Raw genomic sequence first — 19,451 nt, 5'->3', positions numbered from 1 at the left:
AGAGCTGCGGATTAATGCTGAGTGATTCTGGGAAGGAAGGTGGGGGAGATCATCAGGAAAAATGGTAAAGGAAATAGATGTATAGTTAAAGAAAAGTCAAACATCTGATCATGATGTTGAGGTCCCTTCTGCAAACCTCTGGATTTATGGGTGGGTTTATCTGTAGCTAAATTCTGCTCTCAGTTACACCTATGCAGCCGAACTGATTGCATTGTCTGTCCCAGAATCTGTATTCTGATCTAGTTTATCACTTTACTGCCCAGATAATACAGGAAGGAAGATGTAGCAGCTTTAGCTAAATTTAAACCACATTTAATATAAATCATACAATATAAATATTGAGTGTTGCTCTTGGTATAGAGATTCTATCTCGGTTGTGTGAAAACCTCAGCATAATTCTACTGTATATTTGTCTGTATATTTAAATTTTAAAGAGCCCCTTTATTGTCCCATTGACTTTTCGTTTGATTTCAGAGCAGAGTTTGGTTTTAAAAGTGATAACACCTTTTGTTTTTAATTTTCAGTTAATCCCACCTGTTCTGATATGCTGCACTTCAGATTTCCATTCATATATACCCTTACAATCAAGGAATTCTATTCCTGGTGTGTGGATGGAGCCTGGAATTCTCATTCCAAAAAATGCTCCTGCACCTTCTCGCTTACATCTTTGGACTCATGTTTATTTAGATTGTAAGATCCATGGGGCAGTGACCATATCTTTGTCTGTGTCTGGCGTAGGGCCAAATCCTACTCTCTTTTCAAGGTCAGAAAGGGCCCTGCCTGGGTGGGACTGGTACAATTGTGCTGCACATTTGGGGCAGACTAGCAACTCTTGCTCTCCCAGAGGCTAAGTGGAACCATCCCAAGAAAGCTGAAGTTGGTGCATCATCCCGTGGGTTGATCTCCACTGACTCCCCGTTTGCTTCAGAAGAGAATTCAAGGTTCTGCTCCTAATGTACCTTTGGGCTGGGGCCTGGTTCCTGCAGAGACTGCCTCTGAGACCCTCCAAGATAGCTACGCTGCGCAGGTGTTCGAAATGCCCCAGATTTCACCTCTCAGATGCCGGCAGGGGGAGGTGCTGTTGGTGGTAGGGCTCCACTTGGGGCTTCCTTTCCAGAAGATCAGGCTGAGCGTGTTCAGATCTAAGTTGAAGACACACCTTTGCTATTAAACCTTTCCCCGGGGCCAATGCCTGTAATCAAAAACAAAACAACAAAACTTCCCTGCCCATCCAAATTCTCATTCCTCTGTAACCCAGGGGAGCAGAGAGAGAAACACCATTTGTTCAGGACTCGTGCTTCAGCATAATTTGTTCAGTGCTTAGATGCTAGGGTAATAGGTGCCTTATAAATACCTTTGATGGAGAGCCGCTGCAGCGTGATGATTCTGCTGATCTGTGGTCTGGAATGGAGGGGAGGGGGGTATTCCTTCAGCCTCTGCAGAAAACCTCACTCTGCTGCCTGACCACTCAGGCTGTGACCTTGTTCCAGCATTTGGCACAATGGTTGCACCTGCTTACACCTGAAGTCAACGGTTAGAAAGGATCATTGACAGCCCCTGCATTGAGAAAGGAACAGACTAGCGATCCACAGGCATGTATATGTCCTTAAGTGAATCACTGCTTATACAGTATAAACAGTAGGCCAGATTCTGATCTCACATAGACTGGTTGTGATGCAGAGTAATCTTACTGACTTTCATGGAGTTGCTTTCATGAAGTTGCTTCAGATTTACCATGTTCTAAATAGGAGCTGGGGTTAGCCCCCCTTGTCATCCATTCCTCCTGCAGACAGCTCCCTTAAAACCGAAAGAGCAAAGAATGAAGATAGACCACAAAGTTGGACAAAAGATCCTTTCTGTGCTTGGAAACCTAGATTGCACTTTATAGTGGGCCTGGCAATTGTACTAATTTGTTGATGTTTCAGAACCCAAACTGTGAACAGAAAGCAAAAGATTAATGAAATGTTTGTCAAGGAAAATCTTGACCCTTGGGGGAAAAATAATCCTTGGACTAGAACAGTTGTAGTCTTGTAGCTGGTTTCTTTCACATGACTGATACATCTCATCCAGCATTTGATTTCAAAAGTTTTTTTGTTTTGTTTTAAAGCCATTGCACCAGGTTTAATTCCACTAAGAATTCTCCAGGGATTTTATTCTTTGCTTTAGAGTAGAGCCCAGGATTGCAGCTGCACTTGGCAAGATGTTGTACAAACAGCTATTAATAAAGCAGGCCCTGTCCTGAGGACCAGTGCATTCCAATTTTCAGTATATTGGGGAAAGATAGTCTTGTGGCTAAAGCACAGAACTAAGACCTGATGCAGCTGAATTCTGTGTCCACCTCTGACACAAACTTGCCCTATGATATCTTTGGGCAATCTCTTCCCCCGCCCAATGCCTCAGTTTCCCCATTTGTAAAATGGCGATAATACCCTACCTCAGAAGGGTAGTGTGAGGTTAAATATTTTAATGGTTTCAAAGCACTTTGGGATCCTCTTACAGAAGGTGCTATTTACATGGGAAATATACTTCATTATTATAAAGGGCATATACTCAGTGTGGTGTTTTCACTAAATTGTGATTTTAAAAAATAAACTGTTTCTTTTACTGTGACTATTAAAGCTCCCTTAAGGAAACAGCTCTAACCTTCAACACCTCTCCACTTTCTTTACCAGAAGAAAGTTTGGTTTCTAGTTCTAGAAAGTTCTAGTTTGGTCAGTTCCTATTCCCTAAGCTTGATATTTCTTTTGGACTGTAGCCTTGGTTTCTCCTACTGCAGTAATTTTAGCACAAACACTGTGCTAGTTAATATTTTAATAGGCTGGTTACCTACTTTACCATGGAGGTTTCCAGCTTCTTCCAGGTGTGAATTAGCAAAACAATTTTAAATATTGCCATCCTAAACTTGTAGGGAAGGGTTGTACTTCATTAATGTAAGAGATGCAATCTGCTAAGAGGTACAAGGACAATTAAATATTAGAGAATGTCTTTGATTTACATTCCTACTGGGTAAATGTAAGAAAGGTTGCTGTATTTTCTCTGCCTTCACTCTCACAAAATGAAAAGCACACCCAGTGCAAGTTGTCCTTTGATAGATTTTTAATATGATTTTAAAGAGTGTTGTTTGGCCTCATTCTTATTCAATGAGATTAATTTAAAGCACTTATCCCCTGGGTTTAAGTCAATCCATGTAGGATTTTGGACTGGGTTTGTTGCATGGGGGGTTTTGTTTGCATGCTGCTCTGAGAGACTCCTTTCCCACTTCATTAACCCTGAGCTGGGGACAATCCCTCCCACCTAGAGCTGGGGATTTACCAAACCCCACCATTCAGATGCAAAGAAACAGCACCCTCCACAAAGGCAAGGGGGCTGCTTGACTTAATTAGTTGCTGTGCATTTTGCAAAATTATAACAATGCCGACATACTGTCAGGAAGAATACAAAACAAAATAAATAGAAACAGGGTCAGCTCTGGATCTGGCGTTCCTTAGGCCTGGGAGATTCTGGGTGTTATTTCTTCGAAGGCTCTTTCCACCACCCCATCCTCCCCGAGATCTCTCCATTGTTGCCATTTACATGGAGATCCCTGGCCTAGCCGGGTCCCCCCCTTTCCCAGCGTCCCTCGCTGTAGTAATCACTCCTGCTGCAGGGGCTGGTCAGGGGCTAGTTGTTTTTGATTAGCAGCAGTTCGCCCTGCCCGAGGTAGGGTCCCATCACGGCGCCCCCCGGGGCGCGGTGCTAGCGGCCGGGGGAAGGCGTGGGGCCCACCACGCTGCAGCCGGGGGTCATTGGGGTGGTCAGTGGTGGGGGTGACAGGTGATGGGCGCTAGACTTGGCCTGAGCTCTGTGCTGAGAAGTTTGCAGAGCTGGGTTGGGGGAGGGGATGGCCGGGGAGCTAGGACCTGCTGCAGTCTAGGGTCCCGTCCCCCCCCTGCACGGGAAGGGCAGCGTGCGCTCAGACGGGAGTTGTGCAAGGAGCCTGGCCCACAGGTTGGCCGGGGGGGCGGCCCAGGGCTAAGCCTCGCAGCCCATCTGTCGGGTCCCCGGGACGGTAGCCGCTCCCAGCCTGTCCCGGTGACCAGCTGCTGGGCTAGCTGGCTGCAGCCAGATGAGCGACACTTTTAAAGGGTGGAAACAATCCATTTTCCAAAGCGATCATTTAAAGCACTTAGGCAATTACACACTTAAGATTAGCGTTAATAATTCACCAGGACCGCGGCTAGCCCTGCGCCAGGGCTCCTCCACCCACCACCCCGCAAGGTGCGAGGGGCCGGGACAAGGGGGCTGCCAGGGATCGCGGGGGCTGCCGGCTCTGCTCCCCACATGCCAGCACTGTGGCGCTGCTTGGGTTTCCTCTGGGGCTGATCCTGCTGGAGTCTAAATCGGGAGTGGCTCTGGAGTCAGAGGGCCTGATTCCCCTCTCCCAGGGGTAGAAATCAGGAGTGACTCCCTGGCAGTCAGGGCTGAGTCTCCTTTCTCTGAGACACGCGTGTAAATCAGCAGTGACTTCTCTTGAGCGGGTGGAGTTACAACCCAGCAGAATCAGGCCCCCTCTTTGAGTGGCCAAAATACGTTTGCTCGTGGGTGAGAATCGTGGAAACTTCCCCCCACCCCCTTCCCTTCGGCTTCTTTGATCAGCCAGAGTAAACAGCATAAAAAAGGCCGAGAATGACTGGATCTGCTTGTTTGTAAAGAAGTTTATTTCCACATTTAAAAAAAAAGAGAGAGCGCGAGCCAGAGTTTTGTTTTGTTTTTCTTTTCTGATCTCTTTAAAGCCGAATTCTCCTTCGCTTCTTTTCCTTGCAAAGTCCAGACAGGAGAACCCGGGAATACAGACTTACAAGAATCACTTACACAAATACGTCCTCGGGGTTCACAAATAAATAATTCATATACATTTTGCACACAAGTATTTACAATTTTTTCTTAGTTACATACTCTCGGGTTAGCATGAAAGGGCTCCTCTTACGCTAGGTAACACTGCGACCCAATGGGTCGGTGCCATGGGGCGAGGTCCAAGCTGTTCATTATGGATCTAATGAGGGTCCAGATGTTGTATGTTTCATGTCAGCACACGCGGGCCATCCACCTACCTACCCCCATTTCTGCACAAGTAGAATTGTTACTTACAAAGGCCAGGAACGGATGCCCTATCGCAAAGCGCGGCCTGGGGATGGCAGAAAGGAGAATGGATAATACTTGGGAACAAACAAACAAACAAAAATGAGAAGCCATGCTCAGGTGAGCTAGTTTATTGGCAATTACCTTTGCCTCATCCTCCAGTCCTTGCTCAGGCAAAAACCACTGAAGTCGGGCGCGTGTTTAGCATGAGGGAAGTCTGTCTTTCTTTCTTTCTTTCTTTCGAGGAAGTGTGTTTGGAACTGCAAGGAACTGGAAACTCCAGCCTGAAGTTAGCCAGGAGCTGGGCCTGCTGGTGAAATAGAGCTTCAAGCCGATACATAATTGGAACGCAGTGAATTCTTTGAATGGAAACAAAACCTGAGATGTGTTTAAAGGTGTGTCTCCTACACCCAGAATCCTCGGGCCTAAACCTCGTCTTGTTATTGATCCTTTAAAACGTAATACGGCTCTTTAAAAAAAAAAAAAAAGGCTTATTTAGCAGATTAATTCGGTTCCTCTCTTCAAACTAACTCTGTCTGAAGGGGGAACGTTTCTGAATTCTGCAACTTGTGGAGATTCCTTATTTGATCTTTGGGTATTATCTGTCCCCAAGTCTCCTTTAAAAAGAAAAGGAGAACTTGTGGCACTTGAGAGACTAACCAATTTATGAACACCCATTGTTTCATGTTCTCTGTGTATATAAATCTCCCCGCTGTATTTTCCACAGTATGCATCCGATGAAGTGAGCTGTTGCTCACGAAAGCTTATGCTCAGATAAATTGGTTAGTCTCTAAGGTGCCACTGGTACTCCTGTTCTTTTTGGGGATACAGACTAACACGGCTGCTACTCTGAAACAAGTCTCCTTTGTGTGTGTGGCAAAGTTTAGTGCTAGAAAGCGGGGGAGGGGGCAGAAAGGCCTCAATGGGCAAAGAGAGAAGGGCGGGGGGGTGAAGCCGGAAAAAATCTGTGTTGTGTGTGTGTGTGTGCGGGAGGGGGGGAATTATATCCCCTCAATGTTTTTAAGGAGGATATTTTTCAATACTGAAAGGTCTTTCGGAAGTGGGCTAATCGTCTGTGTCTGGGCGATCACAAAAGATTTGTCTATTTCTGTGTTTCCTCCTAGCTCCTCCGTGTCTCCCGCCCACCCCAGAGTTGAACAGATGCTTTCCAGGAAGTTTGAGTTGTTTGTTAGGTTCCCTTTCTCCATTGCTAGGAAGGCGATCTCTCACCCCCTTCCAGGTTAGGCAGCGCGGATCACCAACCGCATCGAAAGAGCGGGCCAGATTTTCCTTTGATGTGTTTTTTTCCTTTCCAGGTTCCTCTTGCTCCGTTAGGGTGAACGATGGTTTTGTGTGGTGGCTAGGCGGGGGTTGAAGTGCCAAGGATCCGGCCCGCCTCTCTCCCTCCCCCCCCCCCCGGCTCGGTGTACAGTTTCTGATGGTCAGGGCGGTCTACGCAAGGGAGCAGAGGGGGCCTCTTGGCTTCCTTGGCAGCGGGCTTTGCTGCGAACTCGGCGCTTCACCGCGGTTGAGCCGCTCGCGGGAGGACGCCTGCCAGGGGGGGCAAAGGTGGGGGCGGCTCGCTACCCCCCTGCAGTCCGTGAATGAGGATCCGGGGTACCAAAGGTCTCTGCAAGGCCGGGGGAGGGGCGCTGGGACCCCGGTACAGATAGAGGGCCGCTCCGGGGTCCAGGTTGGAGACCAAGCTCTGCGGGTAGAAATAGGGAGATGGGAACATTCGCTGGAGGGCTGAATAATTCCCAGCTTCTGCCAGTAGCTCCAGTCCTACTGCTGTCTGCCTCTTCCACTTGGTCCTGGGGAGGGAAGCCAAGATACGCGGGTCAGGAGAGAGCCAACATGCTACAGAAAAGCAGCCCCGCAGGCCTGGGCGTGCACCCCCACTCCTCCGACTGAGCGGACGTGGCCAAACCGCCGGCCTTCCATGGGCAAGAAACCTGAGCACCCTTCCAGAGTTTGCAAAAAGAAAAGGAGTACTTGTGGCACCAAATTGGTTAGTCTCTAAGGTGCCACAAGTCCTCCTTTTCTTTTTGCGAATACAGACGAACACGGCTGCTACTCTGAAACCTTCCTGAGTTTGCAACGCTCCAGCCCCGGCTCTCTCAGGAGCAGCCAAGCCCCTGGAGACCCCTGCAGCCCCTCCTGCAGTCACAAGTGGGAGAGAGTTGCAGCGCCCACACCTGATATAGCTCGGGTGAAAGCTGTGGAATCTCTCACACCCACTCACACGCCTGTGCTGAACCGCAGGGCAACACGATCATTGATCTGCATGTTCCATTCTATGCAGCCGATGAAGGGGGCTGTAGCCCCCCCAAAGCTGGTGCTCAAATAAATGTGTTCGTCCCTAAGGTGCCGCAAGTCCTCCTGTTCTTTTTATTGAGCTGACGATTGTTTCCAGAACCCAAATCCTCTTCCCGCAGCGATATATTACCCCGACGGCCAGGAACGAGGGTGGACTCTCTGGATGTTAACTTTGCGAATATTAACGTGAAGTGGGGGAGGGGAAGGGGAAATTGACAAGAGTATTAATTGCCCTCTATTTGTGCAAGCCCACGTATAGCATAGTATGTTAGCAGTGCAATGCCAGCTATGCCCCACGGGCAAAATGTGTATATTTTATTGCGTGTTGTGATCATGAGAGAGGTATTATTATTTATTAGTTACTCACAAGTATATAATGTATCAGATAGTATGTCTGATACCAGTTGCCTGAATATATTTTTTCAGCTCAGGCAAATGGCATGAGACATATACTCTCTGCTATATTGTGTGTGTAATAATAATTAATAATAATATGTGATCACAACACATGGTAACATGTAACTGCACATACGCTGATCTACAGTGATTGGAAACATCCATCTCTAATTTGCCAGCTCAGGCAGGTGATTATCTTTCTATCTGTCTGATGTGATCATATATGATGATCACATGCTAAGACAGAATCACACGCTCTCCTGAAGAGTTCGGCCCTCTCAGACATTTGGATTCTTGTTGGTTTCTAATCAGTGCGCTGGGTTCTTAAAACGTTCACACAAGCCCCTGAAAATCACTTAAACCAAATTTAAACCGGTGTTTAAAAAGTTCAGGTTTCAGATGAAGCTAGAAAGAAGACTGAATTCGTGCAAGGCCTTTTGGAAATCTGGGGAGAGAAATAGCACCTGGAATTTTTTATCGCGGCCTTAGGAGTTTAGTTGAAACCAAATAAATAACCCTAAACGGGGAAACTAAACTCTCACCAGATTTGTTCCCGTTCCTTCCCCCCCCCCCCCGCAAAAAAGCGAAATGTTGTGATCGGTTTCTAAATGACAATATTAAAGCATTGATCAGACCCGACCTGAGAAATACCCACATCGCTTTCTCTCTGGGGGTGGGAAAGAGAGAGAATAAACTACCCCAAGGAGCAGCCTCGTAGCTGGGCGATTTTATTTTGCGTCCTCCGAATGTCAGACCAGAGCCGCCCCCGCGCCCAGCAACAGGGTGAACTTTACTGGGCAGCGGGTCGTGCCGGAACCCAGACGTGTTTGCTGCTCCTTTTGTTGCGATGACGATTGTTCTCCAGACAATGGCCGGAGCAGGGGGTCAGAGCCCCGGGATGCACGTCGGGGCAGGCGGCCGGGGATCAGCCGAGCCTTTGACGGTTTTGTCGCTGACGCGCTAGGCCCATTTCCACCCTTAAATTATTCATCATCATCATAATTGTGTAATTACTGTAACTGGCGTTAATTATGGATGCCCGGGATTTATTATTAATGGGCCGATGTGTTATGCTGTTGTGTTTATCGAAAAGGACATTTCTTCCTTTTTCCTGAACGGTTGTTGGGGGGTGGGGGGGGCTTCCTGCTACCTGGATGGGGGGGGGGGGCTGGGAATAGGAGACCCACAAGGATAGCACGGGGGGGGGGGGCATTGCTGCTGGTGTTTTGTTTTTTAAGCCAGTGACTATTAAAAGGAGACGAGGAAGACACGTGTTGCTTCGCTAGACCGCAGCAAGGCCCGGTGTGGAAGGAGCCGAGGGGCTGCTCTCTGCCTTTCCAGCCCCGTGTGCCCATGGCTGGGTGGCTCATCTTCATCCCTTGTTCCCCAGCCTTTGTATGGGGGCGGGGGGGGGCGGGTTCTGCTTTCACGCAGACACAGGTATTGTCACCCATCGCACCCCCACCCAGGTATCCACTCTGCTGGGGTTTGGGGCAGGTCTTCCAGGGCTTGCGTTTTTCATTGTGATTTTATGAAGAGCCCGTTCTAGGAGCGGCGTCCCAGCTTGGGGTGGCCAAACTGCCGCCTTCTGCGGCGGGGTCGGGCCCGATCCTGGTCCATGCCACCCCCCCCCCCCGCGCCCGCTTTCCTTGGCGCCCAGCCGGGCTGCTGGTTGGTACGCGGGCGGATTTCCTCGGCTCTCGCTCGGGGAGGTTTGGTTTTAAAGATAAGGGGCTGTCTGTCTTCCTGCGGTGGCTATGTTTAAACCCGCCAAAGCGGAGGCGTCCGGCTGCGGTTCGCAAATCCCCGCTGAGCACTGGCACTCCGCGGCAAGCCGCGGGCCGCTTTCAGCCGCCCATCCCCTCGGGCCTGGCCTTTGCAGCCTGCATTCAGACCCACTCTTTTCACCTTTGCCAGATAAAACCGCGCCGCAGCCTATGGTCCCCGCTCGGCACTCTCCAGCCCGGGACCTGGCACCCCAGCTCCCTGGGCCCCGGCCCTTCAAACCTTCCACTCCGGATGCGCTGGGAAACCTGGGAGCTTTCAGGGACTCGCTTCAAAGCTACTTCCTAGTTGGTGTCTTGGGGAAAGCCTGATTAGTGCATCTCTGCGGAAGATGCTGTGGGCCCAGAGGCTGCCCCCGGAACTCCCCTGGGTCGGGGTGTGTGTGTGGGGGGGGAATCAGGGAGATTTGCGCTGTGGTGTTTTTACCTTCTGTTCTGGTACCACGTTTTCACTTGGGTGTCAGTGAGGTTGAGGGAGGCCGCCAGCTCCATCCTGTCCTGCACACTCAGGTATTTCTGCCTCTCAAAGCTCCGCTCCAGCTGGGCGAGCTGGTGATCGGTGAAGGCGGTGCGGGCTTTGCGGGGCTTTTTCAGCCTCACCGGGGGGCTGTCCCTGGAACTGGAGATTTCTCGGTCCCCTTCTTCTTTCACTAGAGGGGGAGAAAGAATGCACATCGTGTCAGGGCAGAAAGAGAGGCGATGCAAAGCGGCTCTGGGTCGCTTCCTTGCAACAGCAGGAACAGAGAGGCTCAGGCAGAGAAAGAAATAAGTATCACACGCACACACCCTGCCCGGCTATTGTTTTGCAAATGCAAGCGGGCGAGTTTGCCCTGAGTTTTTTGCCTTCTCTCCTAGGCCCTGGTGTTCTCTGATCCCGGCTGCCTTTTGGCTCTGTGAGGTTGGTGATGGGATTCAAATGTCATGCCGCTCGGAAGGAGGGTAATGCAGAAGAAGTTGGAAAAATAAGAGCAAATGCTGGGCATGACCGGATATGAGAATAGTAGCCAATGGTCCATGTTTCGTTTGAATACCAGAGATGCAGTTCAAAGAGAGAGAGAGAGAGCGAATGAATTCCTGGGGAAAAGGCTAATATATCCAGAGTATGTATAGGATAGACCCAGGATTGACCTGTATTTTGTCTTTTAGTAGAAATCCTCATTTAAAAAAATATATAATTCTGCGAGCTCTTTGATTGAGTCCTTTTATATTTCCTCCTCCGCTGTCATGCCTGACAACGGAGTTTCCCCATCTCCTCTAGGTTTACCCCAGTCAACCCGACCAATGCTCTTGCAATGATGGATCGGTTTATGTTTGTACAGGAAAAATCAAGTGTGTGGGGGGGGGGGGGGAGGTTCTGGATTTGCTGACCATAAAGTTGTGGAGCTGCGGATTTGGTGTTAGTGTGGGGCTTGTTAGCACGGCCTACTTTTTAATTCATGTAATGCTTAAAAAGAGCCACTTTTCACTGACAGATGATTGTTAATATACTGTAAAGAAATGCGTATATCTCTGAGTAGGGCATACTGCGCACAGGCATAAGACAAATGGAACCCTTAAACGGGTAGAAGGAAACATTTGAGAAGTGGTGCTGTGAGGCCAGGCTTTTGCCATGATTTAACTTTTAAAATGCCTAATGAGAGGTTTTATTGATGGTTCATTAACGCAGGAAAGTCTCTGTGTGTCTATAATATACATACAAGCAGATCAATATATTACAGAGACGCTGATGGCTAGAAAGAATGATTTACATCCGAAAACATCTGTACGAGATTGGAAAATCTAAGCAAGAAAAGCTCTGTTTTTCCCCCCTCCTGAAAGAGATTATGTAACAAAAAGCTTCAGTTTATATAAATTGGCTGCATTAGGTTTTTACAGGGGTTTATGGTAAATTTCATTGTGAAAGGTTTTAGAAGTGACAGGGCTGTAGTTGAATGCGAGTTGATTTCTCTCTGTAGGAAGACAATAATCCGGTTAATTGAGCCACCAGGGAACGAAACCCTTCAACCAGAAATCCAGAATCTAGCAGACCAGATAGAGACCAAACCCGCTGAATAGCTCTTAAACATGAGATTCTGTTTCATTTAATGGCGAAACAAACACCCACCCACCCCCATCTTCTCCCCCTCCAAAAATAAAATAAAATCAAATACGGGCCGGTGGAACCAGTAGCCTGTGACTTCTGCAAAGAGGATAGTTTGGGAAACACCCTTTCAACGGAATCTTCACGATGTTTATTTCAGGTCTCAGGGTGAAGCGATCGGGGAGAAACTTTGGGGATTATTTGATTGGCCATTAAAGTTATTGCAGATGTAGCTGCATTTCCTTAGACGGCCATTGGAATTTGAGAAACAGGATTTGAGCCAAACACTTAAACATTATTAAAGTTTGGACTTCTCAAAAAAGTTAATTGGGAAAGAGAGAGAGAGAGAGAAATGACTCAGTTTGGAATCGATTGTTCTCCCGGATTCCCAGAATCCCTGTTTAGCCACTGAACTTCCCTTTGGATTTCAGTCCAACTGAACACAAAAGAGTTTCTCTGATTTGCTCTACGACTAGTCAACACAGCTCCAAAATACGTTTAGCCCAGTATTTAGATGACGTGCGGAAGGTAAAATAAAACACCTCCCTTAAAAGCTATTTCTTTGAAAAGCTCGCTCGGTTATTAAGGTAGTTCTTCTTGTACATATCAGGGTCCCCCCCCCCACTTAAAAAAAGTTAATGTTTTGGCTGCATAGAAACTCATGGGAAGCGTTTATTTTTCATCTGGGCTCAGTCCTGAAATCCTTGTGTGCCAGCACGTTTTAAACAACCCTCCCATTGAACTCGGGAGACTCTGTCCATAAAGCAATGGCATCATCGAGCGCTCAGGGTTATTTACATCAATGGGAACGACTGGCTTCAAAACGGAGTAAGGGGCCCTATCTTTGGGTCTGGGCCTTATATTTTTAAACAATTAAACAACTAGTTGCTTGTTACCATTCGATGCATGAAATGTTTTTCCGTTCCGCTGTATTTTATTCGAATGGAAGCACACAAGCTAAGAGTTTCTCCTGATAGGGAAAGGGAAAGCTGTCTTTGACTGCGGACTCCGCCTTGCGCTGGGGAAGGGCTGGTTACTGCTGGTTGCCTTTTATTAATTTTATTATTATTATTTATTATTTATTATTATTATTCATTATTATATATTTAATCGATTACTATGAAATGCAATTTGTCAGCTCCCACTTGCGAGCAGCCTGGCTGTGCATGGCTTTGATAAGAAATCTTTCATGGTAAAAACTGGTTTGAAAAATTTCCTGTTGAGGATCAAATCGATATATATAGTTTATATTTTTTGCTTGAGGCGAGACACAAGTTTGCATTTCTTTTTCTACCTAGTTTCTTTCCCAGCTTGGCAGTTTTGAAAAGAGAGACAGGATTTAAAAATAAAGAAACAAAAAAGCTCCTAATGTTGACTTCCATTTGATCACCTTCCTTCAAAAGACCGGAGTCAATTTCTATTCCTCCCCAGCCAGATACATTTCACTTCTGCTTATTGTGAGAGGAATGAGAATATAAAATGCAGCTTCATTCGGGCATATTCAGAAAGTTTCCAAAATCTGCTTGGCAAATAGTTTGCTACCTAAAATATATTTTTAAAGAGGCACATTTCCCTTACTTCCCCATGAATGAATTTAATATTTAGTTGTTGCTGTTGGGGTTTTTTATCTGCTGTAAAATAGAGGATGGGAATTCATTATAATTAAAATCGTGAGGCCAGTAGGTAAAACATTATTAAGAAAGATACAAATAAAGAAGCAGCCAAGCAGAGAAGATCAAACTTCTTTTCTTCCAAGGAAATTCAGGCCTATTTTACCACATTCCTCAATCTTTCTTTCAGTCACCCATAAATACAATATGCAGAAATTAGGAATGTCTGCAGCAGAAACCTTAATTCTGCCTGATGCGCCAGTATGCATTATTGCGATCCGAGCGGCGCAGACTTCAAACGCCCCTTTAAAATGATCGTATCCCTTGTGGACTTTGTGCAGAGGTTAGAACTAGCGATCTGTAATGTTTCCATGTTAAAAGTTTTAAAAGAAAGCGCGAGAGACCGAATACACTTGCAAGGATACACCACAATCAGACACAGCCGGAAAAAAACCCAACAACCCACAGGGGTTATAGAATGTCCCTCTCAAAAACGTGAAGTTAAAATCCCAGTCTCCTGCCAGGGTTTTTCACGAACTAGGATGAGAAGAATCTCTTCCTCCTTTCATGATGGAGCTTACCCACATTTGTACAGCTTGGTAATATAGCTGATCCTTCTCGAACGGATTGGAGTGAAATTAATTCTGATCACCTGACGTTACTTAAACAATGCCTTATTTTTAAAAACTCGCACAGCTTCCCCCCGTGTCTAAAAGCGACGGACAAATCAAACGTGCTGGGCAACCATTTCTTTCGGGCTCTTCTAATCTGGAAATAGTTCGGAAGCAAATTCCAAGAGTCTAAAGGTTAATTCTCTATGCGTGATGGATTAGCCAATTACCTCCCGAAAATACAGAATGAAATTGCTAAAATAAAATATATTAATGGAGTTCTGGGGCAGATACCACTCTTGTGATTCATAATTATTCAGATCTTTACAGGGGCAAGGAAATTCTGCGGGTTTAATCGAAGGAGCGTATTCATTTGTATTTTTTCTCCCCAAGTGATCTTAATATTCCTCAATCCGATGCTATAAATCCCCCCACCCCCCTCCTCACCCCACTATTTAAAGTTCGGCCTGATTGTTTTAAACTCAAGCTTTGTGAAGTTTTCATTATTTATTCCTGATTGCTGGACTGTCGGCGGGAGGTGTAAAGAATCAGCTTCCTCCCAGACACAACCTACGGGCTCAATAGCAAATCAAGATTCACCCCCCCCCCCAAGAAATAACAGGGAACCAAAATCACCCCCATCCCCAATTCTTTTCCCATAGACAGAGGGCCAGCGCTTTCTCGGATGGGAAGGGGGAGTGCAGGAAATGTCAAGCTCTTTAAAATGCCTTCACAGCAGAGCGAGGAGTGAAAAGAAAGGCTGGAGGGATGTTTTGAAAGCAAAGCATGTGGCAGCTCCAATCGCTGGCTGGGGGCAGCTGGTCAGTAGCTCGGGCTCTCGCCTCCCCTCGGCTCTTACCTTTGTACTCCGAGTCCGACGAGGCGTTGCTGCTACTTTTGTCCATTTTCTCTCTAAAGTCCTCCCCGGGTTTGGCCGGGATTCGCCCCGCCGGCTCCGGGCCGCTCTGTCCATTGGTGCTAGAGTAAGGCGCGCAGGCTGCCAGGGGCTTGCAATCGGCGAGGATGTCCCTGATTAGGAAAGACGAGGTCACTGTTCTGGACTGGGAAGGCGCCGAGCCCTGCCCCGGCTGGAGGTGAGATTCCAAGCCCACGGCCACCCCTTGCCTGGGAGCCGCCGCCTCCAGGCATTCCTTCCCCGGCGAGTGGGGAGACGGGCACCCGCTGCTGACTTCGGAGCCGGGGCTTAGTTCCAGGGGGGACCTGCACTCCCCCATCAGCGGGTCTCCTTGGGGCGCGGCCGGGCTCCCCGCTCTGTGGGACAGGATGGAGTCGATCCCAAATCCGTTGGAGCCTTCCATGGCCAGGCTCGCCCCCCAGCCCCAGCCGATCGCTCGCACCCGGCACCTTTCAGGCGGACATTGGCCGGCAGTCCGGACCTGGCGGGGGAGGGTGGGGCTGGGGCAAGGCAGAGTTCAGCGTGGGGTCCAGGGAGCCCGTTGACCAACAATTCCCGTGGGGCGCGGTGCATTAGATCCAAGGCTCAGCCCTCCTGCTTCAGCATCCCAGCCAGCTGCGGTCAGGGGGAGAGACAGACAGACAGACAGAGACAGACAGACAGGAAGAGAAAAAGGATTAAAAAGTCAAAGTTTGCTTGGGGGGACCCCCCCCCCTTGATTTAATCCTAACTCCACCCCCCGCCCCACTACATCTATCAGCGCTGAACTCCGGCGCCCGCAGGGTGGAGGAGGAGGAGGAGGAGGAGGAGGAGGAGGAGGAGGAGGGGAGGGGGGAAATCGACCCAACGGGGTTTTCAGCGCCGTAACTAGTTAATGATTCAAAAATCAATGTGTGTGGGGGGGGGGAGAAGGGGGGAGGGGTGCCCTGCCAGCACCTCGGCCGGATCCTGCTTTGGCGCTCAATAGCCAGGCTGGTCCAACGACACGAGGCGGGATGGAGATTTCAGCACCTCCGAGAGCGCCTGGGCGGGCGGCTGGGAGCGGCGGCACCCATGGCGTCGAGGCGGGCGGGCCGCCCTCCTGGCGGCGGACGGGGCGGGCGGAGCGCGGCTCGGCTTCAGCACCGTGGACAGAGGCAGCGGCAGGCTCGACCCGCCGGCTCCGCGGGTGACACGTTCCCCTTTAAAAAAACCAACTTGTGTCACTTAAGTTTGGGTTTCTTCTTCGTCGTCTTCTTCTTTTTTTAAGGTGCCAGGGCCACGTGTCTGAGCATCCGCCCTTCTCATTGGCTGGGGTGCTTTTGGGGTGATGTCACACACTGACTAAGGAACCTGATCTCCTTTCAGTTTGATTAAAAGAGACACTGAATTAATTACAGCCCAGATCCAACTGTTTACAGGCAATTTCCACCCTGTTTGCTTTCATTACACCGCTGATGAAGCTCTTAATGGGGTTATTACCGATAGGGGGTAGGTCTGGGTTGATGTGTGTGGGGTTGTGGTTTTTGTTTTTTTTTTAACTTTTGCTTTTTCCACAATTAGCTGAATCATTAGTTCCCCTCACGCTGAGAAAGTTTTTCTGCATGTTTAAAAACAAAAACCCACGGACGCATGATTTAAATGTGCTCTAAATACTGAAGACCAGACAGGAGTAGTAAGAATTCCTCCCCCTCCTCTTTAAATGGCAAGGATAAAGTTTTAGTGATTTATCTGTACATTTGTCAAACCCTCTTTCCTTTACACCGATTTTCTTTTTTTTTTTTAATTTAAAATTTCTTGCTCCGTTGCCAGGCTCTGTCTAGCGAAATGTTTATTTGCTTTTGATGGTTTTTTTTTTTAAACAAGATAGCGCTAAAGACTGAGAAGTTAGAAATGACGCCACACCAGTAATAGACTCGTAAATCGAGCAATGGGCAATATAAAGAGCGGTAGCGCAGAAAGAGGAAACAATAATAAAGTAGGAAACAGATCCGGATCAGGATTATCTGGCTTTTAATGAGATACTTATCCGATCCATCAGGTAGGAAGAAGTAACATACAAAGGCAGGTGTTACCCTACCATGAAGTAAATGTAACAATCGATAGAATCGCGCGCGTGTGTGGTTCTCATCACTGTAAACGCTAAAGAATTTTGCTGGATTGGCTTTTTCTGCACGTCTAAACCCTTCCACAAAACCCCACGAGGGAATGGGACCCCACTGCTCGTTAAACACCTAGAAATGATCTCCATGGCCGAGCACTCTTTCCTTTCCCGATCTTCCAGTCCAGGGGAGGCGAAGCTGCTCTACCCCAGCCTCTCAAACTTCCAGAAATGCAGATGAAATAAAGGATCGGGGGCTGGAGAGGGGGATGCATTTAGGTGAGAACTCTGAAGGGGTTCCCCCCACCCCTTTTGTGGAACCATTTCCCTTCCTATTTCCCCAAGAGAACGATTTTTTCTTAGATTTTGGAGCTCTTAAAAAAATCAAAATCTCCAGATCTCCGAAGATCTGTAAATCACTGTCTCTAGTTTAAGGGGCTCACAATACCACTCGGGACAGAGTCTGTAATTAATTCAAGTTACTCCCTGGCAATGCAACTGGGAGAGCTTCCAAGCCCCTTTACAAGGAATACACCCTTAAAAGGTTTGTAGACAAATCGGTCTGTCTGTCCATTCATCCAGGTACTTATATGTAGCAGGTTTCAGAGTAACAGCCATGTTAGTCTGTGTTCGCAAAAAGAAAAGGAGTACACGAAAGCTTATGCTCAAATAAATTGGTTAGTCTCTAAGGTGCCACAAGTACTCCTTTTCTTTATATGGAGCAGTTTTTGTCGTTTCTGACGGGTCTTGGGCCCCAGCCTTGTATGTTACACTGAGTTCTGAGCAGCCCCTCGCCACAAAGGCAGGGAACGGCGTGGATCTGTCTGTACAAAGTTTTGTTATTTCTACAAATCTTTTTCCCCCTCTTTCTCATTTTTTATTTATTTCCCTCTTCTTCTCCTTTCGCCCCTTCCATCCAGGCGGCTGCTGGCTCTTGTCCCTCTTCCAAAGATCCCCTTGGCCAGCAGCTTGGAAGCGGGCAATGCACCGAGCTTCGGGACTGCAGAAGTTGCGCCTTATCCCCAGAGAGGACCGAACGCGGCTGCCAGCTGTCACAGAGGGGCAGACCCTGCCAGCACTTCCAGGACTTGCTCCTGGAGTTCTGGGTCGGACCTGGATCCTAGTCCTCCGCCCCCCACCCCCAGCACAGGCTCTCCCCATTTCCAGGTTAAAGATTTTCCTTCTCCTCCGCCTTCAAGAACAAAAACGAACAAACAAACCAAAATCTAGGGACGATTCTTAGCGCACCCTCCCCCTGCAGGGGCGGGGGCTTACCCCTTTTAACTGTGCTGTTTAATGTCGCTGCAGCGATGCTCAGCCCTGACCCGGGTTAATACTAAGCACAGCCCCAATGCTGCCCATCCCCTGCCACCTCTGAAATTGACGCATGCTGTGAAATGGTCAACGAAAATCCAGGCACCTTACGCCAGTTGCCGAGAGAAGGTAACTGAACCCTTCCTTCCCCCGGGCTGCTATTTCAAACTGCTTGCCTATGGAGTTCTGATTTGGGGCTGGCTAACCGCTGCCTTTAGCCTCCACCTTGACATCGAGATTCCTCTACCAACAGCCTCCAGGATTTTGGATACAAACATGCTCTCTTTTATTATTGGTTTTTTTCCCTCCCCAGTTTCCTCCCTCCCAGCCAGGCTCAGCACACCAGCCGGGAGGGAAAGGAAAGCCCTCCGTTGAAGGAAATCTTGTTGTTAATCTGGTTAATTTCTTTCCCCCCTCGTTTTTAACAGAAAGGTTGGATAGTTTTAGTGCTCCCTGCGCAAAGTCCATAAAGAGGCTTGTTTTAAGTGGCTTCTCATTCCATTGGAATCTTCCTGCCTTTGCTCCGTTTTAACCAGAGCCAGGCCACGCTGCAGTCACTCAGCCCAAAGTCCTTACAAAAAAGGTGTGTGTGGAGGGGTTAGGCCTTTATCTGACACGCTTCAATTCTGACCGGACACCTGAAGTTGCCTTTTTGAACCGCCCATAGATTAATGGGGCTGATCCAAAGCCCAAGGAAGTCAAGGAAAAGACTCCAGTTGACTATCAGGCGTCTGGCTCCATCCCAAACCCTTGGATCATTGCAAAAAATCTCTCTGCCGGCGGAGTTTAGAGTTGATACAAGTTTGGGAACGGGCAGCGCCTCTCCTAGCAGAGCTCAGGGCCTCATCAGAGCCCCGACCCCACCGCTTTCTCACTGGCGGCTCCGAAGGTGGTTTTTGAGTCTTTTGCCCTTTTTAACACGGTGCAGCGCACAAGTTTGGGACAGTCTCCGCCGGGTTCCACCTGCCCCGAGGAGACAGGATTTTAAAATAAATAAGAACAATGGGGTCCAACCTACGAGGCCGGTTTTATGAATTTTAAAATCGGGTGAAATAGACAGAAGTGGATCATAAAAGCTCTTTGTATTTCTGGGTAACCCTCCATTATTAGCTATGCTACGGTATCCCTCCCACGGCACCGTCGCTAGTATCCAGGCACAATAAGTAGCCAGGACTTTAGCCTCCCCCAGACAGAATCGGGTTAAACCGATTGTATTAGTGATC

General features: G+C 48.2%; 1 protein-coding gene across 2 annotated transcripts; it reads right to left on the bottom strand.

Annotated features, from left to right (window-relative positions):
• Window positions 1–4,687: 4,687 nt before the first annotated feature.
• Window positions 4,688–15,410, bottom strand: BARHL1 (BarH like homeobox 1). 2 transcript variants are annotated; one of them, XM_074973456.1, is made up of 4 exons: window positions 15,044–15,410; window positions 14,778–14,947; window positions 10,045–10,267; window positions 4,688–6,932 (listed from the first exon to the last, which is right to left on the bottom strand). In XM_074973456.1, exons 1-4 carry the CDS (start codon window positions 15,235–15,237, stop codon window positions 6,638–6,640), a joined length of 882 nt encoding a protein of 293 aa, XP_074829557.1. In that variant the 5' UTR covers window positions 15,238–15,410; the 3' UTR covers window positions 4,688–6,637. The 2 variants fall into 2 exon arrangements, with proteins under 2 accessions (XP_074829557.1, XP_074829556.1); XM_074973455.1 differs by having other exon boundaries at window positions 4,689–6,932; window positions 14,778–15,407.
• Between the last annotated feature and the right edge of the window lie 4,041 nt (window positions 15,411–19,451).

This window comes from Natator depressus, chromosome 16 (assembly GCF_965152275.1).
Source record: "Natator depressus isolate rNatDep1 chromosome 16, rNatDep2.hap1, whole genome shotgun sequence".
Taxonomy (NCBI): Eukaryota; Metazoa; Chordata; order Testudines; family Cheloniidae; genus Natator; species Natator depressus.
The sequence above is the reverse complement of the archived record's forward strand: the minus strand, read 5'-3'. Positions and strand labels throughout refer to the sequence as shown.

What these genes read in the sequence shown, in the direction of transcription:
- BARHL1 (XM_074973455.1), bottom strand. Translation starts at nt 15,237, where the DNA reads ATGGAAGGCTCCAACGGATTTGGGATCGACTCCATCCTGTCCCACAGA. An exon ending in GTCGGACTCGGAGTACAAAG is followed by an intron (nt 10,268 to 14,777) that starts GTAAGAGCCGAG and finishes CTCCCCCTCTAG; the next exon opens with TGAAAGAAGAAGGGGACCGA. An exon ending in ACGTGGTACCAGAACAGAAG is followed by an intron (nt 6,933 to 10,044) that starts GTAAAAACACCA and finishes TTCCCTCCCCAG; the next exon opens with GACCAAGTGGAAGAGGCAGA.